The sequence below is a fragment of the Procambarus clarkii genome, chromosome 18 (assembly GCF_040958095.1).
Source record: "Procambarus clarkii isolate CNS0578487 chromosome 18, FALCON_Pclarkii_2.0, whole genome shotgun sequence".
Classification (NCBI taxonomy): Eukaryota; Metazoa; Arthropoda; class Malacostraca; order Decapoda; family Cambaridae; genus Procambarus; species Procambarus clarkii.
Window position 1 is genome coordinate 22258685 of NC_091167.1, and position 24498 is coordinate 22283182.

General features: G+C 46.0%; 1 protein-coding gene across 1 annotated transcript in view; it reads right to left on the minus strand.

Annotated features, from left to right (window-relative positions):
• LOC123748959 (platelet binding protein GspB-like) overlaps nt 1-24498 on the minus strand; it is a 138235-nt gene that overhangs the window by 85717 nt on the left and 28020 nt on the right. The window contains exon 2 of the mRNA XM_069326724.1: nt 22698-22991. Within this exon, the coding sequence (XP_069182825.1) occupies nt 22698-22991 (294 nt within the window). The remainder of the gene's footprint in view (nt 1-22697; nt 22992-24498) is intronic.

A 24498-nucleotide genomic window follows, 5' to 3' on the forward strand; every position in this document is an offset into this window, starting at 1 on the left:
AGAGAGAGAGAGAGGAGGGACGGTCCAGATATTATGAGAAGATAACATAAGATAAGAGGTCTGGCTGACCGGGCGTAAAGTAAACACAGGTGAGGCGACAGATTGCGAGGTAAGGGGGGGAGGGAGGGGGGTGTGATGTACGAAACCCTGAAAACAATGACTTACACAGGTGATTTTCTAAATTTATATGAATAACTAAGGCTTACATAGACGATTTTGTAAGTTGAAAACATGTAAAATATGTCCGTAGAGTTCTCCTGGAAGCCCTAAAGTGCTACACACGTTATTTGAATTTCTCCCATAAGGCTTTAACAAACTTCTAAGTCTCGGAAATTATTTTTCTCATAAGAAATCCTTACTTCTAAAATCTGCGACTGACAAAATTTACCTGAAAACCCTGGCTCCACACAGACGATATTTCTAAATTTACCTGAAACCCTTGGGGCGCACAGGGGATATTCTAAATTTACCTGAAACCCTTGGGGCGCACAGGTACCTTTTTTCCCTTTGGACCTGAAACCCTTGGGGCGCACAGGTACCTTTTTTCCCTTTGGACCTGAAACCCTTGGGGCGCACAGGTACCTTTTTTCCCTTTGGACCTGAAACCCTTGGGGCGCACAGGCACTTTTTTTCCCTTGGGGCGCACAGGGGATATTCTAAATTTACCTGAAACCCTTGGGGCGCACAGGTACCTTTTTTCTCCCAGAAAAAAAAGGTACCTGTGCGTCGCCAACCCTACTACTTACCATCACCACACACAACAGTACCATCACCACACACACAACAGTACCATCACCACACACAACAGTACCATCACCACACACACAACAGTACCATCACCACACACACAACAGTACCATCACCACACACAACAGTACCATCACCACACACACACAACAGTACCATCACCACACACAACAGTACCATCACCACACACAACAGTACCATCACCACACACACACACACAACAGTACCATCACCACACACAACAGTACCATCACCACACACACACACACAACAGTACCATCACCACACACAACAGTACCATCACCACACACACACACACAACAGTACCATCACCACACACAACAGTACCATCACCACACACACACAACAGTACCATCACCACACACAACAGTACCATCACCACACACAACAGTACCATCACCACACACAACAGTACCATCACCACACACACAACAGTACCATCACCACACACAACAGTACCATCACCACACACACACAACAGTACCATCACCACACACACAACAGTACCATCACCACACACACACAACAGTACCATCACCACACACACAACAGTACCATCACCACACACAACAGTACCATCACCACACACACAACAGTACCATCACCACACACACAACAGTACCATCACCACACACAACAGTACCATCACCACACACACACACAACAGCACCATCACCACACACACACAACAGTACCATCACCACACACACAACAGTACCATCACCACACACACAACAGTACCATCACCACACACAACAGTACCATCACCACACACAACAGTACCATCACCACACACAACAGTACCATCACCACACACAACAGTACCATCACCACACACACACAACAGTACCATCACCACACACACACAACAGTACCATCACCACACACACAACAGTACCATCACCACACACACAACAGTACCATCACCACACACACACACAACAGCACCATCACCACACACACACAACAGTACCATCACCACACACACACAACAGTACCATCACCACACACACAACAGTACCATCACCACACACACAACAGTACCATCACCACACACACACACAACAGCACCATCACCACACACACACAACAGTACCATCACCACACACACAACAGTACCATCACCACACACACAACAGTACCATCACCACACACAACAGTACCATCACCACACACAACAGTACCATCACCACACACAACAGTACCATCACCACACACAACAGTACCATCACCACACACACACAACAGTACCATCACCACACACACACAACAGTACCATCACCACACACACAACAGTACCATCACCACACACACAACAGTACCATCACCACACACAACAGTACCATCACCACACACACACAACAGTACCATCACCACACACAACAGTACCATCACCACACACAACAGTACCATCACCACACACAACAGTACCATCACCACACACAACAGTACCATCACCACACACAACAGTACCATCACCACACACACACAACAGTACCATCACCACACACAACAGTACCATCACCACACACAACAGTACCATCACCACACACACACAACAGTACCATCACCACACACAACAGTACCATCACCACACACAACAGTACCATCACCACACACACAACAGTACCATCACCACACACAACAGTACCATCACCACACACAACAGTACCATCACCACACACAACAGTACCATCACCACACACAACAGTACCATCACCACACACAACAGTACCATCACCACACACAACAGTACCATCACCACACACAACAGTACCATCACCACACACACACACAACAGTACCATCACCACACACAACAGTACCATCACCACACACACACACAACAGTACCATCACCACACACAACAGTACCATCACCACACACACACACAACAGTACCATCACCACACACAACAGTACCATCATCACACACAACAGTACCATCACCACACACACACAACAGTACCATCACCACACACAACAGTACCATCACCACACACACACAACAGTACCATCACCACACACAACAGTACCATCACCACACACAACAGTACCATCACCACACACACAACAGTACCATCACCACACACAACAGTACCATCATCACACACAACAGTACCATCACCACACACACACAACAGTACCATCACCACACACAACAGTACCATCACCACACACAACAGTACCATCACCACACACACAACAGTACCATCACCACACACACAACAGTACCATCACCACACACAACAGTACCATCACCACACACAACAGTACCATCACCACACACACACAACAGTACCATCACCACACACACAACAGTACCATCACCACACACACACAACAGTACCATCACCACACACACACAACAGTACCATCACCACACACACAACAGTACCATCACCACACACACACAACAGTACCATCACCACACACACACAACAGTACCATCACCACACACACACAACAGTACCATCACCACACACACACAACAGTACCATCATCACAACACACACAACAGTACCATCAATCACACCAACAACAGTACCATCACTACAAACAACAACAGTACCATCATCACAACCACAACAGAGGCAGTACCATCACCACACAACAACAGTACCATCATCACAACCAACAACAGTAACCATCACCACACAACAACAGTACCATCATCACAACCACAACAGTACCATCATCACACACACAACAGTACCATCACCAACACAACAACAGTACATCATCACAACACACAACAGTACCATCATCACAACACACAACAGTACCATCATCACAACCAACAACAGTACCATCACCACACACAACAACAGTACCATCACCACAACACACAACAGTACCATCACCACACACACAACAGTACCATCACCACACCAACAAACAGTACCATCACCACACACACAACAGTACCATCACCACAACCAACAACAGTACCATCACCACACACACAACAGTACCATCACCACACACAACAGTACCATCACCACACCAACAACAGTACCATCACACACACACAACAGTACCATCACCACACACACAACAGTACCATCACCACACACACAACAGTACCATCACCACACACAACAGTACCATCACCACACACACAACAGTACCATCACCACACACACAACAGTACCATCACCACACACACAACAGTACCATCACCACACACACAACAGTACCATCACCACACACACAACAGTACCATCACCACACACACAACAGTACCATCACCACACACACAACAGTACCATCACCACACACACAACAGTACCATCACCACACACACAACAGTACCATCACCACACACAACAGTACCATCACCACACACAACAGTACCATCACCACACACAACAGTACCATCACCACACACACAACAGTACCATCACCACACACACAACAGTACCATCACCACACACAACAGTACCATCACCACACACACAACAGTACCATCACCACACACACAACAGTACCATCACCACACACAACAGTACCATCACCACACACACAACAGTACCATCACCACACACAACAGTACCATCACCACACACAACAGTACCATCACCACACACAACAGTACCATCACCACACACAACAGTACCATCACCACACACAACAGTACCATCACCACACACAACAGTACCATCACCACACACACACAACAGTACCATCACCACACACACACAACAGTACCATCACCACACACACAACAGTACCATCACCACACACACAACAGTACCATCACCACACACACAACAGTACCATCATCACACACACAACAGTACCATCACCACACACACAACAGTACCATCACCACACACACAACAGTACCATCACCACACACACAACAGTACCATCACCACACACAACAGTACCATCACCACACACAACAGTACCATCACCACACACACAACAGTACCATCACCACACACAACAGTACCATCACCACACACACAACAGTACCATCACCACACACACAACAGTACCATCACCACACACACAACAGTACCATCACACACACACAACAGTACCATCACCACACACACAACAGTACCATCACCACACACACAACAGTACCATCACCACACACACAACAGTACCATCACCACACACACAACAGTACCATCATCACACACACAACAGCACCATCACCACACACACAACAGTACCATCATCACACACACAACAGTACCATCACCACACACACAACAGTACCATCACCACACACACAACAGTACCATCACCACACACACAACAGTACCATCACCACACACAACAGTACCATCACCACACACACACAACAGTACCATCACCACACACACAACAGTACCATCACCACACACACACAACAGTACCATCACCACACACACAACAGTACCATCACCACACACACACAACAGTACCATCACCACACACACAACAGTACCATCACCACACACACAACAGTACCATCACCACACACACAACAGTACCATCACCACACACACACAACAGTACCATCACCACACACACACACAACAGTACCATCACCACACACACACAACAGTACCATCACCACACACACAACAGTACCATCACCACACACACAACAGTACCATCACCACACACACACAACAGTACCATCACCACACATACAACAGTACCATCACCACACACACAACAGTACCATCACCACACACACAACAGTACCATCACCACACACACACAACAGTACCATCACCACACACAAGAGTACCATCACCACACACAACAGTACCATCACCACACACACAACAGTACCATCACCACACACACAACAGTACCATCACCACACACACACAACAGTACCATCACCACACACACACAACAGTACCATCACCACACACAACAGTACCATCACCACACACAACAGTACCATCACCACACACAACAGTACCATCACCACACACAACAGTACCATCACCACACACACAACAGTACCATCACCACACACACAACAGTACCATCACCACACACACAACAGTACCATCACCACACACACACAACAGTACCATCACCACACACACAACAGTACCATCACCACACACAACAGTACCATCACCACACACACAACAGTACCATCACCACACACAACAGTACCATCACCACACACACAACAGTACCATCACCACACACACAACAGTACCATCACCACACACACACAACAGTACCATCACCACACACACAACAGTACCATCACCACACACACACAACAGTACCATCACCACACACACAACAGTACACCATCACCACACACAACAGTACCATCACCACACACAACAGTACCATCACCACACACAACAGTACCATCACCACACACAACAGTACCATCACCACACACAACAGTACCATCACCACACACACACAACAGTACCATCACCACACACACACAGTACCATCACCACACACACAACAGTACCATCACCACACACAACAGTACCATCACCACACACAACAGTACCATCACCACACACAGTACCATCACCACACACAACAGTACCATCATCACACACACAAACAGTACCATCACCACACACACAACAGTACCATCACCACACACACAACAGTACCATCACCACCACACAACAGTACCATCACCACACACACACAACAGTACCATCACCACACACACAACAGTACCATCACCACACACAACAACAGTACCATCACCACACACACAACAGTACCATCACACACACACAACAGTACCATCCACCACACACACAAACAGTACCATCACCACACACACAACAGTACCATCACCACACACACAACAGTACCATCACCACACACACAACAGTACCATCACCACACCACAAACAGACCATCACACACACACCACAGTTACCATCACACACACACAACAGTACCATCACCACACACACACAACAGTACCATCACCACACACACAACAGTACCATCACCACACACACAACAGTACCATCACCACACACACAACATTACCATCACCACACACACACCACAGTACCATCACCCACACAACAACAGTACCATCAACCACACACACAACAGTTACCATCACCACACACAAACAGTACCATCACCACACACACACAACAGTACCATCAACCAACACACACACAACAGTACCATCACCACACACACAACAGTACCATCACCACACACACAAACAGTACCATCACCACACACACAACAGTACCATCACCAACACACACAACAGTACCATCACCACACACACACAACAGTACCATCACCACAACACACAACAGTACCATCACCACACACACAACAGTACCATCACCACACACACAACAGTACCATCACCACACACACAACAGTACCATCACCACACACACAACAGTACCATCACCACACACACCACACAACAGTACCATCACCACACACAACAGTACCATCACCACACACAACAGTACCATCACACACACAAACAGTACCATCACCACACACACACACAACAGTACCATCACCACACACCACAACAGTACCATCACCACACACACAACAGTACCATCACCACACACACAACAGTACCATCACCACACACACAACAGTACCATCACCACACACAACACAGTACCATCACCACACACACAACAGTACCATCACCACACACACAACAGTACCATCACCACACACACAACAGTACCATCACCACACACAACAGTACCATCACCACACACAACAGTACCATCACCCACACACACAAACAGTACCATCACCACACACACACAACAGTACCATCACCACACACACAACAGTACCATCACACACACAACAGTACCATCACCACACACACAACAGTACCATCACCACACACAACAGTACCATCACCATACACAACAGTACCATCACCACACACAACAGTACCATCACCACACACAACAGTACCATCACCACACACACACACAACAGTACCATCACCACACACACACAACAGTACCATCACCACACACACACAACAGTACCATCACCACACACAACAGTACCATCACCACACACACACAACAGTACCATCACCACACACACACAACAGTACCATCACCACACACAACAGTACCATCACCACACACAACAGTACCATCACCACACACACACAACAGTACCATCACCACACACACAACAGTACCATCACCATACACAACAGTACCATCACCACACACAACAGTACCATCACCACACACAACAGTACCATCACCACACACACACACAACAGTACCATCACCACACACACACAACAGTACCATCACCACACACAACAGTACCATCACCACACACACACAACAGTACCATCACCACACACACACAACAGTACCATCACCACACACAACAGTACCATCACCACACACAACAGTACCATCACCACACACACAACAGTACCATCACCACACACACAACAGTACCATCACCACACACACAACAGTACCATCACCACACACACAACAGTACCATCACCACACACACAACAGTACCATCACCACACACAACAGTACCATCACCACACACACAACAGTACCATCACCACACACAACAGTACCATCACCACACACAACAGTACCATCACCACACACACAACAGTACCATCACCACACACAACAGTACCATCACCACACACACAACAGTACCATCACCACACACAACAGTACCATCACCACACTTGGTATTCTCAGTAATCCTCCTTTCGTATTAACCAGAAAACTGACTAAATTCAAGGAAACTATTAGGCACAATGCAATGTGTTAGTTATATGTAATAGTTATATGTAATAGTTATATGTAATAGTTATATGTAATAGATATATATGTAATCATATTTGCTTACAGTAATTGGATTATATATTCTTAAAGAGACTGAAGAGGAACCTTCGCTCTCTGAGGTCAGCTGGAGTAGTATCAACGGCTCCTGTTGCTCCTGTTGCTCCTGTTGTGACCTTTACTGTTGGGACGGGTGGCCCCGTTGCTGACGGAGGCAGAGCCACTATAATGTCGCCACAAAGATGAACAACACCTTCGAAGGAAGGTGTGAACCAGGTGGTTATCTGAGACAGGTTATCTACCAGTGTGAGGAAGATATTATATGTGTCTCCCTGGCCCAGGGTTATAATAACAGCCACATGGGCTCGACGGTACAGCGACGGTCTCGCTGCATGCAGGCCGGCGTTCAATCCCCGATCGTCTAAGTGGTTGGGCACCATTCCTTTGCCCCCTGTGCCATCCCAAATCCTTATCCTGATTCCTTCCAAGTGCTGTATGGTAATGGCTTGGCGCTTTCCCCTGGTAGGAGAAGCCAGCTGGTGATGGTGTAGGGGGGGGGGGAGTGCACCATCGTGCACGGCTCACTATCCGCCGCTCAGTGTTGCAGACCAATTAAACACCTGAATGAAACTATAAACAATTCCTTACCTCTGAGCTCTGTCAGGCTTCCAGCAGGTGTGTGGGCACGGGGGCACCTGTGGTGTGTGGGCACGGGGGCACCTGTGGTGTGTGGGCACGGGGGCACCTGTGGTGTGTGGGCACGGGGGCACCTGTGGTGTGTGGGCACGGGGGCACCTGTGGTGTGTGGGCACGGGGGCACCTGTGGTGTGTGGGCACGGGGGCACCTGTGGTGTGTGGGCACGGGGGCACCTGTGGTGTGTGGGCACGGGGGCACCTGTGGTGTGTGGGCACGGGGGCACCTGTGGTGTGTGGGCACGGGGGCACCTGTGGTGTGTGGGCACGGGGGCACCTGTGGTGTGTGGGCACGGGGGCACCTGTGGTGTGTGGGCACGGGGGCACCTGTGGTGTGTGGGCACGGGGGCACCTGTGGTGTGTGGGCACGGGGGCACGGGGGCACGGAAGGAGTGGTTGAGAGACCAACTAGAGACGGGTTGCAACAAGAGCCATGAGCCGGGGGCGGCGGCAGGTGCCGGGGCGCATCGTTGTGGGCGGAAGTGAAGCTGTCAACAAGATATGGCGCGAAGGCTTCCCTTCCTTGTGATAGTGAACCACGGTACACACCCACCCCCTGCCTCAGTGTCTCTCTCTGTCTCTCTGTCTCTGTCTCTCTCTCTCTCTCTCTCTCTCTCTCTCTCTCTCTCTCTCTCTCTCTCTCTCTCTCTCTCTCTCTCTCTCTCTCTCTCTCTCTCTCTCTGTCTCTCTCTGTCTCTCTCTCTGTCTCTCTCTCTGTCTCTCCACATCACCCCCACACCACCCCTTCCACCTCACTCAAATGTAGATATAAAATCGGAGATGCATAAGTTCTATTCAGTTGTGTATTTGTGAACTAAAGTCTTTGAAAATGTAATAAGTTTTACGAAACGCGCTCGTGTCGCGACAGACTAGAAATAAAAATGAATTTTGGAGAATTGATTTTTGATTTACCTCCAACAGTGAAAAGAAATGTACGAAAGATTGAGAAAATTCGTGTTAGAATTATTAATCTTTCTTTTTCGGTCATATTTAATAATATATGTCTACAGGAAAGACTGCTACCAAAATATATATATATATATATATATATATATATATATATATATATATATATATATATATATATATATATATATATATATATATATATATATATGTCGTACCTAGTAGCCAGAACGCACTTCTCAGCCTACTATGCAAGGCCCGATTTGCCTAATAAGCCAAGTTTTCATGAATTAATTGCTTTTCGACTACCTAACCTACCTAACCTAACCTAACCTAACTTTTTCGGCTACTTAACCGAACCTAACCTATAAATATAGGTTAGGTTAGGTTAGGTAGGGTTGGTTAGGTTCGGTCATATTTCTACGTTAATATTAGCTCCAATAAAAAAAAATTGACCTCATACGTAATGAAATGGGTAGCTGTATCATTTCATAAGAAAAAAATTAGAGAAAATATACTAATTCAGGAAAACGTGGCTTATTAGGCAAATCGGGCCTTGCATAGTAGGCCGAGTACGACGTTCTGGCTACTAGGTACAACATATATATATATATATATATATATATATATATATATATATATATATATATATATATATATATGTCGTACCTAATAGCCAGAACGCACTTCTCAGCCTACTATTCAAGGCCCGATTTGCCTAATAAGCCAAGTTTTCATGAATTAATGTTTTTTCGTCTACCTAACCTACCTAACCTAACCTAACCTAGCTTTTTTTGGCTACCTAACCTAACCTTACCTATAAATATAGGTTAGGTTAGGTTAGGTAGGGTTGGTTAGGTTCGGTCATATATCTACGTTAATTTTAACTCCAATAACATAAAATTGACCTCATACATAGAGAAAAGGGTTGTTTTATCATTTCATAAGAAAAAAATTATAGTAAATATATTAATTCAGGAAAACTTGACTTATTAGGCAAATCGGGCCTTGAATAGTAGGCTGAGAAGTGAGTTCTGGCTACTAGGTACGACATATATATATATATATATATATATATATATATATATATATATATATATATATATATGTCGTACCTAATAGCCAGAACGCACTTCTCAGCCTACTATTCAAGGCCCGATTTGCCTAATAAGCCAAGTTTTCCTGAATTAATATATTTTTTCTAATTTTTTTCCTATGAAATGATAAAGCTACCCAATTCATTACGTATGAGGTCAATTTTTTTTATTGGAGTTAAAATTAACGTAGATATATGACCGAACCTAACCAACCCTACCTAACCTAACCTAACCTATCTCTATCGGTTAGGTTAGGTTAGGTAGCAGAAAAAGTTAGGTTAGGTTAGGTTAGGTAGGTTAGGTAGTCGAATAAACATTAATTCATGAAAACTTGGCTTATTATGCAAATTGGGCCATGCATAGTTGGCTGAGAAGTGCGTTCTGTCTATTAGGTACGACATATATATATATATATATATATATATATATATATATATATATATATATATATATATATATATATATATATATATATAATATATGGGTTATGGGAACAAACGCCAATTGACAATTTACTACAAAAACAGAAAAACGGCCAGCCTAATCATGAAAAACTCTCCAGACACAAAGCAGAACGCCTTAAAGGAGACTTATGTCGTCTATGCCTTCACATGCCCTCTTGGGGACTGTAAGCCTCAAAAAACTCAGTATATAGGCAAGACAACAACATCTCTTTCCAGGCGATTAACGATGCATAAGCAACAGGGCTCCATTAAGGAACATATCTCTTCCCACAACCAAACCATCACCAGAGAAATCTTAGCAAACAACACAAAAATCATCAATAGATACAGCGATAGCAGGCGGCTTGACATCTGCGAGGCACTACACATCAAGAAGTCAACACCAGCAATCAACAGCCAATTAATGCACAACTATATTCTACCCACTTCAAGACTCTGCTCCAATATAGAAGCTTCAAGAAATATGGGCCAATAGGCCCTCTGCAGTTACTTCCATTCTTACCTTCAATACCCATTGTTTCGTGTTCTGTCTTGTGTTGAAAGTTTTGTTCACCTCATCCAAAACTGTTGTAACATATCACCTCACCCAAAATGCGGGTATAAAATGAAAGATAAAGCTGTTTAAATCATAGCATAGTAAGAACTCTGTTTAGTGTTTGCAGGATATAGTTGTGTGTTTGTAAACTAAAAGTCTTTGAAAATGTAATAAGTTATTACGAAACGCGTTCAAGTGTCGCGTCAGACTAGAAATAAAAATGAATTTTGGAGAATTGATTTTTCAATTACCATCAACAGTGGAAAAAAAACATAAGAAACATCGAGAAAATTCGTGTTAGAATTATTAATCTTACTTTTTCGGTCATATTTAATAATATATGTCTACAGGAAAGACTGCTACCAAAATATACTAATATATATATATATATATATATATATATATATATATATATATATATACATATATATATATATATATATATATATATATATATATATATATATATATATATATATATATATACAGTAGCCAAAAAATCATCTTACAGTAGCCAAAAACTAAGTGAGTATGACCGGTTACTGAAATCAATGCTAGAAAAAGCCCTTAACCTCTCTCTCGATGACCTACAGTGGAAACAAGCCTCTCTTCCCGTAAGACTTGGGGGCCTCGGAGTTCGAACAGCAACGCAAATCGCTGTTCCAGCCTTCCTGTCCTCCTTATCAGCATCCAACGACCTTGTGAAGGAAATTCTATCTGCCTACTTACATCAGCTGGCAGGTGTACATGATCCCAATTTTACACGCTGTGCCACAGAGTGGGCCTCTCGTGCAGGCCCATCACCTCAACCACCATCCCCAAAAGCCCACAAGCAATCCAGCTGGGATGGCCCCATTGTAGACCAAGTTGCTGCAGAGTGCCTGGGTGCTGCAACAACACAACACGACATTGCTCGCCTCACAGCAGTAGCAGCACCACATGCAGGGGATTTCCTGTTAGCAACCCCAATGTCGGCAACTGGCACGCGTCTCATACCACACGCCCTCCGAATTGCTGTGGCCCTCCGCCTTGCTGCCCCAATCCACACCAGATATAGGTGTATTTGCGGCGAGGTGGTGGCTGACAGGTACGGCCACCATGGCCTACTCTGCCAAAGCACAGGGGGATGGCACTCGAGGCACAATGAAGTTAACGACATCATCAAGAGGAGCCTCACCACAGCTGGATGCCCAGCTGAAAGAGAGCCCCGTTACCTAACGCCCCGTAACTCTGATGCTCTTATTGGTCGCCCGGATGGTATCACAGTGAACCCCTGGAAGAATGGCAAGCAGTTGGTATGGGACTACACGTGCGTATCAACCCTGGCTAACACCTACATTAACCTCAGTGTTGCACAACCAGGTGGCGCTGCCACCCACAGGGAAGCAGCCAAATCCCGTAAGTATAGTAAACTGGATCACCACTACAATTTTGTCCCCATTGCTTCTGAGACACTCGGCGCCTGGGGTAAAAGTGCTACCAGTTTTTTGAAGGAACTGAGTTCTAGGCTCATTGAAACAACAAGGAACTCAAGAGCTGCAAGCTTTCTTTTCCAGCGCCTCAGTGTGGCGATACAGAGGGGAAATGCGCACTGCATCCAGGGTTCCTGCCCGCCATCTGAGGAGCTGGAGGAACTCGACAACCTATGATAACCATCTTTGTAACCCATATGTAACTCCTTTTTTGTAACAAAGTTCAAATAAAGTAAATATATATGTGTACATACAAAAGAATGGGGGTGGTAGGAGAAGATAATATTAGTGTTCAGTGAGAAACCACAAGGTCTCCTCTGAATACTTTTTATTTTCTTCTCCGAGGCTATGGGTCCCCACATTGGCACCAGAGGTGGTACCCTCACAAACTTTTAATAATATATATATATATATATATATATATATATATATATATATATATATATATATATATATATATATATATATATATATATATATATATATATATATATGTCGTACCTAGTAGCCAGAACGCACTTCTCAGCCTACTATGCAAGGCCCGATTTGCCTAATAAGCCAAGTTTTCGTGAATTAATATATTTTCTCTAATTTTTTTCTTATGAAATGATAAAGCTACCCATTTCATTATGTATGAGGTCAATTTTTTTTTATTGGAGTTAAAATTAACGTAGATATATGACCGAACCTAACCAACCCTACCTAACCTAACCTAATCTATCTTTATAGGTTAGGTTAGGTTAGGTAGCCGAAAAAGTTAGGTTAGGTTAGGTTAGGTAGGTTAGGTTGTCGAAAAACAATTAATTCATGAAAACTTGGCTTATTAGGCAAATTGGGCCTTGCATAGTAGGCTGAGAAGTGCGTTCTGGCTACTAGGTACGACATATATATATATATATATATATATATATATATATATATATATATATATATATATATATATATATATATATATATATGTTCGTTTGTTCAAAATCGCTAATCTCTGAAAGTTCTTCACCGATTGCTTTGAAATTTCCACACAACTATGCAATCGAATAGGCGAGTGTTTTTATATGCTTACTATATACATGCCTCGCCTGTGAAAGGAAAAAACATGTTTTTTTTTTAAATAGCGCCATCTGTTGGACTTAGGAGCAACTCACGCTGTAATCTCTGAAAGTTCTTCACCGATTCCTTTACAATTTTGACACAATGTTGCAATCATATACCTGCGTGATTTTATGTACCTACTATTTGGATACCACACCTGTGAACGATTAATTTTTTTTTTAATAGCGCCATCTGTTGTACGTACGAACAACACACGATATACAAAATATGTTCCGATTCCATTTGAATGTTTCCGATTGCATTGATAAACTGAATTTTCATAGATTTTTATTTATTTTCATTTTGATTCAATTATTTTGTGTGACATTGCGTTGGAATTGAGCAGTGTTGTTTACCATACCCTTCATTTCATGGGTATAGTTTATTTCTTTCTTTTTTTATTGTTTTTCATTTCGTTTTTTAACTGTTCTGCTTATTTTCTAGTGCAATTGGTGGTGAAGTTGAGCTGTGTCGATTGATCTGCGTTTGAATATAAATATTTCGTTAGTATTTTTTGTTTTGAAAACAAGAAAAAGGACAAAACGTTTATTTCACAGCTACAAGTGTACAACAAACAACTATGAATGCAGTGGCTACAACGTTAACTGCGTTCTTCACGTTATGTCAAAATGATGTGTTTGCGAAAACTGCTGTATTCAGAAGTGCCTCCGTATTACACATGGAATGCCAGTAGAAAATCATTTGAACGACGCAGACGAGGAGAGCGAGTCGACGGACAACTTGGCGTATACAAATAAACTATGACAGGCAGACTGTACACTGTGCATCCTAATCAGGATGAATGCTTCTTTCATCGCATGCTGTTGGTACATGTGCCCGGTCCAACGTCTTCCAGCCATTGAGATTTGTCAACGGTGTAACACATGCCACTTCCCGTAGTGCATGTCAAGCTCGGAATTAATTGGAGAACGACCGACACTGTGATGTATGCATTAATATGCGTCAAACACGTCATATCCAAATCAAATTCGTGCGTTGTTTGCAATCATATTGACGACCGACTTTCCTTATCTCCAACAGAGTTATGGGAGAAATATAAATCGCACATGGCTGAACATATTGTCCGTCGAATACGTAAGGAAAATTCAAATATGAACATGAATTTCACAGCAGAAATCTGCAACGAAGAGTTGATAATGATTGAAGATTTGTGCTTACAAATCGCGAACAAAGTTCTCAATCAATTGGAAATCCCATCACCAAATCGATCTGCTGCTGCTTCGTTGGTTGTAGAGTTGCGTCGTGAACAAAACTACACCACGTGAGATCTGCTGTCGTATGTGCAATCAAATATTCCTAAGCTAATGCTTGAGCGAAAAGGCATTAACCTTAGCTAACCTTAGCTCTTGCATCGTCCGGAATAGCTGCGACATTGCTACCAGGTGGAAGAACTGCTACTTCTGCTTTGAAATTGCCATTGAAAATGCAATTTATTGAAACTCCCTCGTGCAACATTTCCAAAGGATCTGGCATGGAAAAAGTATTGCAGAAATGCAAACTTATGGTTTGGGATGAATGGACAATGGCCCACAAAAAATCACTCAAGGCTCTTGAGCGATCATTGCAAGATTTGCGTGGAAACATTACACCATTTGGGGACGCATTAATATTGCTTGCAGGAGATTTCAGGTAAACATTACCTGTAATTCCTCGATCGACACCAGCGGACGATATAAATGCTTGCCTGAAGTGCTCTACTTTGTGGCGACACGTAATGACGTTAAAATTAATACAAATATGCGTGTCCAGCTGCAAACCGATCCATCAGCTGAGATATTCTCACATCAGTTGCTGGAAATTGGGAACGGAATCGTGCCGGTTAATCTGACCTCAGGACGAACTTCATTGCCTCAACTTCAACAATTTAGTGACATTGAAATAAGAATTGATTGAAAAAGTATTTCCCAGTAATCAAAACAATTATAATAATCACGATTGGCTGAGTGAACGACCTATTCTTGCGGCCAAGAACAAAGACGTCTACGAACCTAACAATATTACTCAGTCTAACATTCAAAGCGAGGCAGTCACATACAAGTCCGTCAACACTGTTGTGGAAGCAGGTGAAGCGGTTAATTATCCAACAGAATTGTTGAATTCACTCTATTTGCCAGGAATACCACCACACGTACGGCAGTTGAAATTCGGCGTGCCAATTATCATGTTGCGAAATACCAACCAGCCAAACCTTTGCAAGGCCACGCGCCTTGCAGTAAACAAATAAACAACAACGTCGTAGAAGCAACAATCTTGACAAGACCTTTCCAAGGTGAAGATGTCCTCATTCCTCACATTCCTGTGATTCCAACAGATATGCCATTTCAACTTAAGAGATTGTAATTTCCAATTCGATTGGCGTTTGCAATCACCATCAACAAAGCTCTCTTGAGGTTATCTTGAGATGATTTCGGGGCTTTAGTGTCCCCGCGGCCCGGTCCTCGACCAGGCCTCCACCCCCAGGAAGCAGCCCGTGACAGCTGACTAATTCCCAGGTACCTATTTACTGCAAGGTAACAGGGGCATTCAGAGTGAAAGAAACTTTGCCCATTTGTTTCTGCCTCGCGCGGGAATCGAACCCGCGCCACAGAATTACGAGTCCTGCGTGCTATCCACCAGGCTACGAGGCACTCAGGGCCAATCTTTAGAACTGTGCAGTTTATATCTAGACACGGATTGGTTCTCACATGGACAATTATATGTGGAGTGTTCTGGAGTCGGCAAACCAGACAATCTCTCTAGATCTCCTCAGACAATGGAACCACAAAATATATTGTATTCCCGCAAGCATTGTGAAATTATGCATATTAGAAATGTGCGCTTACTGTTTTCTGTCTTTCCCATCTAACCAGATTGAGCCACAGCAACGCGTGGCCGGGTACAGCTAGTGTATGTGTGTGTATATATATATAAATATATATATGTATATATATATATATATATATATATATATATATATATATATATATATATATATATATATATATATATATATATAAAGTTTGTGAGGGTACCACCTCTGGTGCCAATGTGGGGACCCATAGCCTCGGAGAAGAAAATAAAAAGTATTCAGAGGAGACCTTGTGGTTTCTCACTGAACACTAATATTATCTTCTCCTACCACCCCCATTCTTTTGTATGTACACACACATATATATATATATATATATATATATATATATATATATATATATATATATATATATATATATATATATCTTTAGAACACTTTCCCACCAGGAGACTCGAACCCTAGCCAGCACAGAAGCCTTCCAGCAACTGGCATAACAGGTACGCCTTAACCCGCTCCACCACCCGCTCAGACCCTTAAAAGAGATGGTAATTTCGGAGTATTTAAATACCCCAAAGATCAACACCTCCCAAGAGCACCAGAGCAAGTGAGGGGTCATTTATACGTTAATTTCATCAAGTCCCTGTTAATATGGGAAGACTTATTTAGGAGAGTTGTGCCATATATATATATATATATATATATATATATATATATATATATATATATATATATATATATATATATATATATATATATATATATATATATATATATATATTAGCCCCCAGCATGTGTATGTCCATGGTCATGCTGATGATCCACCACTATTGGGCTCCACATCAAGTACTGGGGAAAACATGGATAAAAAATACGTGAATTATATTGTGCTGATACAACCCCAAGTTCAATCCTGCAAGGTGCTGCAGACAGAGAGTCCAGTCTTGAATTTTAACCAATACTCTGAGGTATATTATCATATATTCTAAAAACGGCTTATGAATCATACATACTTATATTTCATGGTCTAATTAGTCAATATTCCTGTTTTATTCGTGTTTACTCATTTAGTTGTGTTTGCGGGGATTGAGCACTGCTCTTTAGGCCCGCCTCTCAACTGTCAATCAATCAATTGTTACTAACAACTATATTCCCCCCCCCCCCCACACACACACACACCCAGGAATCAGCCCGTAACAGCTGTGTAATTCCCAGGTACCTATTTACTGTTATGTAACAGGGCATCAGGGTGAACGAAGTTTTGCCCATTTTATTTCTGCCATCAACGGGGGTCGAACCCGGACCCAAGGATTACGAGTCCAGAGCGCTGTTCACTCAGCTATCAGGTCCCCAGTATGTGTACTCACCTAGCTGTACTCACCTGCACCTCACGACACTGGAAGACAGATGAGTGCTTGCTCCTAAATGAGCTCTGGCTCTTTGGTCCCGCCTCTCAACCGTTAATCAACTGGTGTACAGGTTCCTGAGCCTACTGGGCTCTATCATATCTACACTTGAAACTGTGTATGGAGTCAGCCTCCACCACATCACTGCCTAATGCATTCCATCTGTTATCTTCTCTGAAATTGAAAAAGTTCTTTCTAACGTCCCTGTGGCTCATTTGGGTACTCAGTTTCCACCTGTGTCCCCTTGTTCGCATACCACCCATGTTAAACAGTTTATCTTTATAGTTTATCTTTTATTATATAGATAATATCTTTATCTACCCTGTCAATTCCTTTGAGAATTTTGTAGGTAGTGATCATGTCTCCCCTTACTCATCTGTCTTCCAGTGTCGTGAGGTGCATTTCCCGCAGCCTTTCCTCGTAACTCATGCCTCTTAGTTCTGGGACTAGTCTAGTGGCATAACCCTAAACTTTTTCAAGCTTCGTCTTGTGCTTGACAAGGTACGGGCTCCATGCTGGGGCTGCATACTCCAGGATTGGTCTTACATATGTGGTGTACAAGGTTCTGAATGATTCCATACACAGGTTCCTGAACGCTGTTCTGATGTTAGCCAGCCTCGCATATGCCGCAGATGTTATTCTTTTTATGTGGGCTTCAGGAGACAGGTTTGGTGTGATATCAATTTCTAGATTTCTCTCTGTCCGTTTCATTAAGTACTTCGTCTCCTATCTGCATCCTCTGTCTGGCCTCCTGTTTCCACTGCCTAGTTTCATTACCTTACATTTACTTGGGTTGAACTTCAATAACCATTTGTTGGACCATTCACTCAGTCTGTCTAGGTCACCGTGTAGCCTCATACTATCATCCTCTGTTTTAATCCTCCTCATAATTTTTGCATCATCAGCAAACATTGAGAGAAACGAATCTATACCCTCTGGAAGATCATTTACATATATCAGAAACAGTATAGGTCCAAGGACTGACCCCTGCGGGACTCTACTTGTGACGTCTCGCCAATCTGAGACCTCACCCCTCACACTGACTCGTTGTCTCCTGTTACTTAGGTACTCCTGTATCCAATAGAGTACCTTCCCTTTCACTCCCAGTGTGTGTGTGTATGTGTGTGAATACGTGTGTGTATGAATTCTCACCTAGATATGCTTACAAGGTCGAGCACCAGCTCCAGGCCCCGCCTTCCCAACAGTGTTAGTTGAACGTCATGACAGGGTTCCCATGTTCCTCCTGTGATCTTTACATATAAAGTTCCATACCCAGTTATCTTATATAACTTCATCGTCTATATTTTTTTTTGACATCTCTGTGACTCATCTGTCTCTTGTGTTTGTGTTCCCTCGTCTGCTGTGTCCTGCGAGGATTGAACATTGAACATATGAACATTGTTCTTATGTTCATCTTAAACCACACACATGATTTTGATCATTTGGTATCAAACGCATCAAGGATAACACAGGATGGTGGCCACTGCTCAGGGCGGCAGGGTATGATAACACAGGGTGGTGGCCACTGCTCAGGGCGGCAGGGTATGATAACACAGGGTGGTGGCCACTGCTCAGGGTGGTGGCCACTGCTCAGGGTGGCAGGGTATGATAACACAGGGTGGTGGCCACTGGTCAGGGCGGCAGGGTATGATAACACAGGATGGTGGCCACTGCTCAGGGCGGCAGGGTATGATAACACAGGGTGGTGGCCACTGCTCAGGGCGGCAGGGTATGATAACACAGGGTGGTGGCCACTGCTCAGGGCGGCAGGGTATGATAACACAGGGTGGTGGCCACTGGTCAGGGCGGCAGGGTATGATAACACAGGGTGGTGGCCACTGCTCAGGGCGGCAGGGTATGATAACACAGGGTGGTGGCCACTGCTCAGGGCGGCAGGGTATGATAACACAGGGTGGTGGCCACTGCTCAGGGTGGCAGGGTATGATAACACAGGATGGTGGCCACTGCTCAGGGTGGCAGGGTATGATAACACAGGGTGGTGGCCACTGCTCAGGGTGGCAGGGTATGATAACACAGGGTGGTGGCCACTGCTCAGGGCGGCAGGGTATGATAACACAGGGTGGTGGCCACTGGTCAGGGCGGCAGGGTATGATAACACAGGGTGGTGGCCACTGCTCAGGGCGGCAGGGTATGATAACACAGGGTGGTGGCCACTGCTCAGGGCGGCAGGGTATGATAACACAGGGTGGTGGCCACTGCTCAGGGCGGCAGGGTATGATAACACAGGGTGGTGGCCACTGCTCAGGGCGGCTGGGTATGATAACACAGGATGGTGGCCACTGCTCAGGGCGGCAGGGTATGATAACACAGGATGGTGGCCACTGCTCAGGGCGGCAGGGTATGATAACACAGGATGGTGGCCACTGCTCAGGGCGGCAGGGTATGATAACACAGGGTGGTGGCCACTGCTCAGGGCGGCAGGGTATGATAACACAGGGTGGTGGCCACTGCTCAGGGCGGCAGGGTATGATAACACAGGGTGGTGGCCACTGCTCAGGGCGGCAGGGTATGATAACACAGGGTGGTGGCCACTGCTCAGGGCGGCTGGGTATGATAACACAGGATGGTGGCCACTGCTCAGGGCGGCAGGGTATGATAACACAGGATAGTGGCCACTGCTCAGGGCGGCAGGGTATGATAACACAGGATGGTGGCCACTGCTCAGGGCGGCAGGGTATGATAACACAGGGTGGTGGCCACTGCTCAGGGCGGCAGGGTATGATAACAGAGACAAAACACAGTTCAGTTCTAGGATTCACACGAGTTTGTTAGGTTATGTTTGATATCGTGGAGTATAATAATTAGCTTCAGAACATGAAGGGCAAGAATGGTGTCTTCTGGAGCTGGGTGTTGTATAGTGTGAGAGTGTGAGAGAGTGAGTAACGTGGAGTGACAAGTGAGGGTGAAGATGATGTACAAGGACATGAGTATGGTGAGGAATGTGAGGGTGTGGCCGCCATTGTAACTACCGGGGGTCTGCCCAACCATTGCCAGGTTATTAAATCTTGTCCATATTTGACTACCAACAAGAAATTTTGTGGCCAACCCTAATTATATTGAGTAGCAACAATAGTTGTATTTGTACAAGTAATTATGGTCCTTAACGAGCGTGTTCAGAGCGGCGTGTATCGAGAGCACCTCCACCCACACACGGGCGGGAGCGCTGCTCCTCAGGGCACACTTGGCCCTTACGTACCGTGGGCATAGCGGCCATTATACCCCGAGGATGCGTCCCATACCCCAGCTGGGCACGGCGCCAGGGTATAACCAGCCGTGTGCCCCCCTGGGCGTGGGCACACGGTGGCGTGGCGGCGCCACCCACGCCTGCAGCTTCCGCGCCATCAGGCAGCGCCCATGGTAGCGGCGGCACGAGGGGGCGGGAATAACAACAGCCCCGCCACATAAAGGCAACTATTCACTGGGAAAAGAGGGTAAAATGTTTAAAAATGAAAGAGATTTGTGAATAAGAGGCGGCGGAGGGGGTGGTGGTGTAGAGCAACTGGTAGAGGGCGGGGATAAAAAGAGCGGGGGAGTGTGTGGGTGGAGGAGGCGGCGGCTCCTGACATTTCCATCCTGGTGCTCCCCCGCCCGCCCCGGCCCGCCATTACGCATGGCGGGGTAACCTATATTGTGCACTGACGAATACCTTCTGAAGGTGCTGCGCCGCCGGGGCCGAGGCGCCCATCTGCGGGGCTCGGCCGGGGACACCAGCGGCTCGGCCGGAGACGCCAGCGGCTCGGCCAGGGACGCCAGCGGCTCGGCCAGGGACGCCAGCGGCCCGGCCGGGGACGCCAGCGGCTCGGCCGGGGACGCCAGCGGCTCGGCCGGGGCCGCAGAAGGAAAGTGGTGCGTGTGGGCCGAGGCGGCGGGCGAGGATGGAGTTAACAGGTTACGGGGGATTACCGTCGGCCAGCGGCTGGTCTCGGCCGACGGAATAAGCCTGTTAGCGGCGACATTCTCCAGTACCGTGAAATATTAATAATGCTGGCCAGTACCCGCGGTACAGTGCGAGGAACGCACGGTACACAGTCTACACCTTCCCTGTGTACCGTCCAGGGGTACTGTACCACTCCTGTACCCCAACTGTCCTGTGTACCGTGCAGGGGTACTGTACCTGCCCCTGTACCACACCTGCCCTGTGTACCGTGCAGGGGTACTGTACCACACCTGTACCACAACTGTCCTGTGTACCGTCCAGGGGTACTGTACCTCCCCCTGTACCACAACTGTCCTGTGTACCGTGCAGGGGTACTGTACCTGCCCCTGTACCACACCTGCCCTGTGTACCGTGCAGGGGTACTGTACCACACCTGTCCTGTGTACCGTGCAGGGGTACTGTACCACACCTGCCCTGTGTACCGTGCAGGGGTACTGTACCTACCCCTGTACCACACCTGCCCTGTGTACCGTGCAGGGGTACTGTACCACACCTGTCCTGTGTACCGTGCAGGGGTACTGTACCACACCTGCCCTGTGTACCGTGCAGGGGTACTGTACCTACCCCTGTACCACACCTGCCCTGTGTACCGTGCAGGGGTACTGTACCACACCTGTCCTGTGTACCGTGCAGGGGTACTGTACCACACCTGCCCTGTGTACCGTGCAGGGGTACTGTACCTACCCCTGTACCACACCTGCCCTGTGTACCGTGCAGGGGTACTGTACCACACCTGTCCTGTGTACCGTCCAAGGGTACCACACCTGCCCTGTGTGGTACCCCTGGACGGTACAGTGGTACTGTACCACACACCTGCCCTGTGTGGCACCCCTGGACGGTACAGTGGTACTGTACCACACACCTGCCCTGTGTACCGTGCAGGGAGGGGGTACACCCCGCCAGGAAGACCACAGGACACTCAGCAAATTACCGCCAACGGTCGGATTTTGGTTATGTATTGGGCATCATAAACCCCCACACAATGGCGGCCCAGAGATGGGGTTCTGGAGGAGTGGGAGGGTTGGTATGGCTGGGAGGGGGAGGGGGGAGGGGGAGGGAGGAAGTATGGGGGTAGGGAAGGGTCCTCTAGCCCCCCCCCCCACCCCCAATACCCCTACACACACACCCCATCAACCCGCCTACGCTTCCCACGGCTTTTTAAAATCGTGGGTGGAATGAGAGGGTGGCGGCCGATACGACCAAAACTGACAAAAACTAACCGAAAGGGGACACCGATCAAAGACCAGGGGCCGGTTGTGTTCGTTTAGCGAGGGGGGGCCCCCTTCCCCCTACCCCCCCCCCTCCCATAGCCGGCTCTTGCCACCTAAACCTTCCCTACACCTCTCTCTCTCACCCACTAACACTACCAACTTCTCCTAACCTCCCCCTTACACCTGATTAACAGAACGACAAATAAACTCATGCATTTAATTCGCCAAATGATAGCATCATGCAGCCAGGAGGTACTAAAGTCTGGGAATATTGTGAACTATGGCGCCGGGGCGGCCCA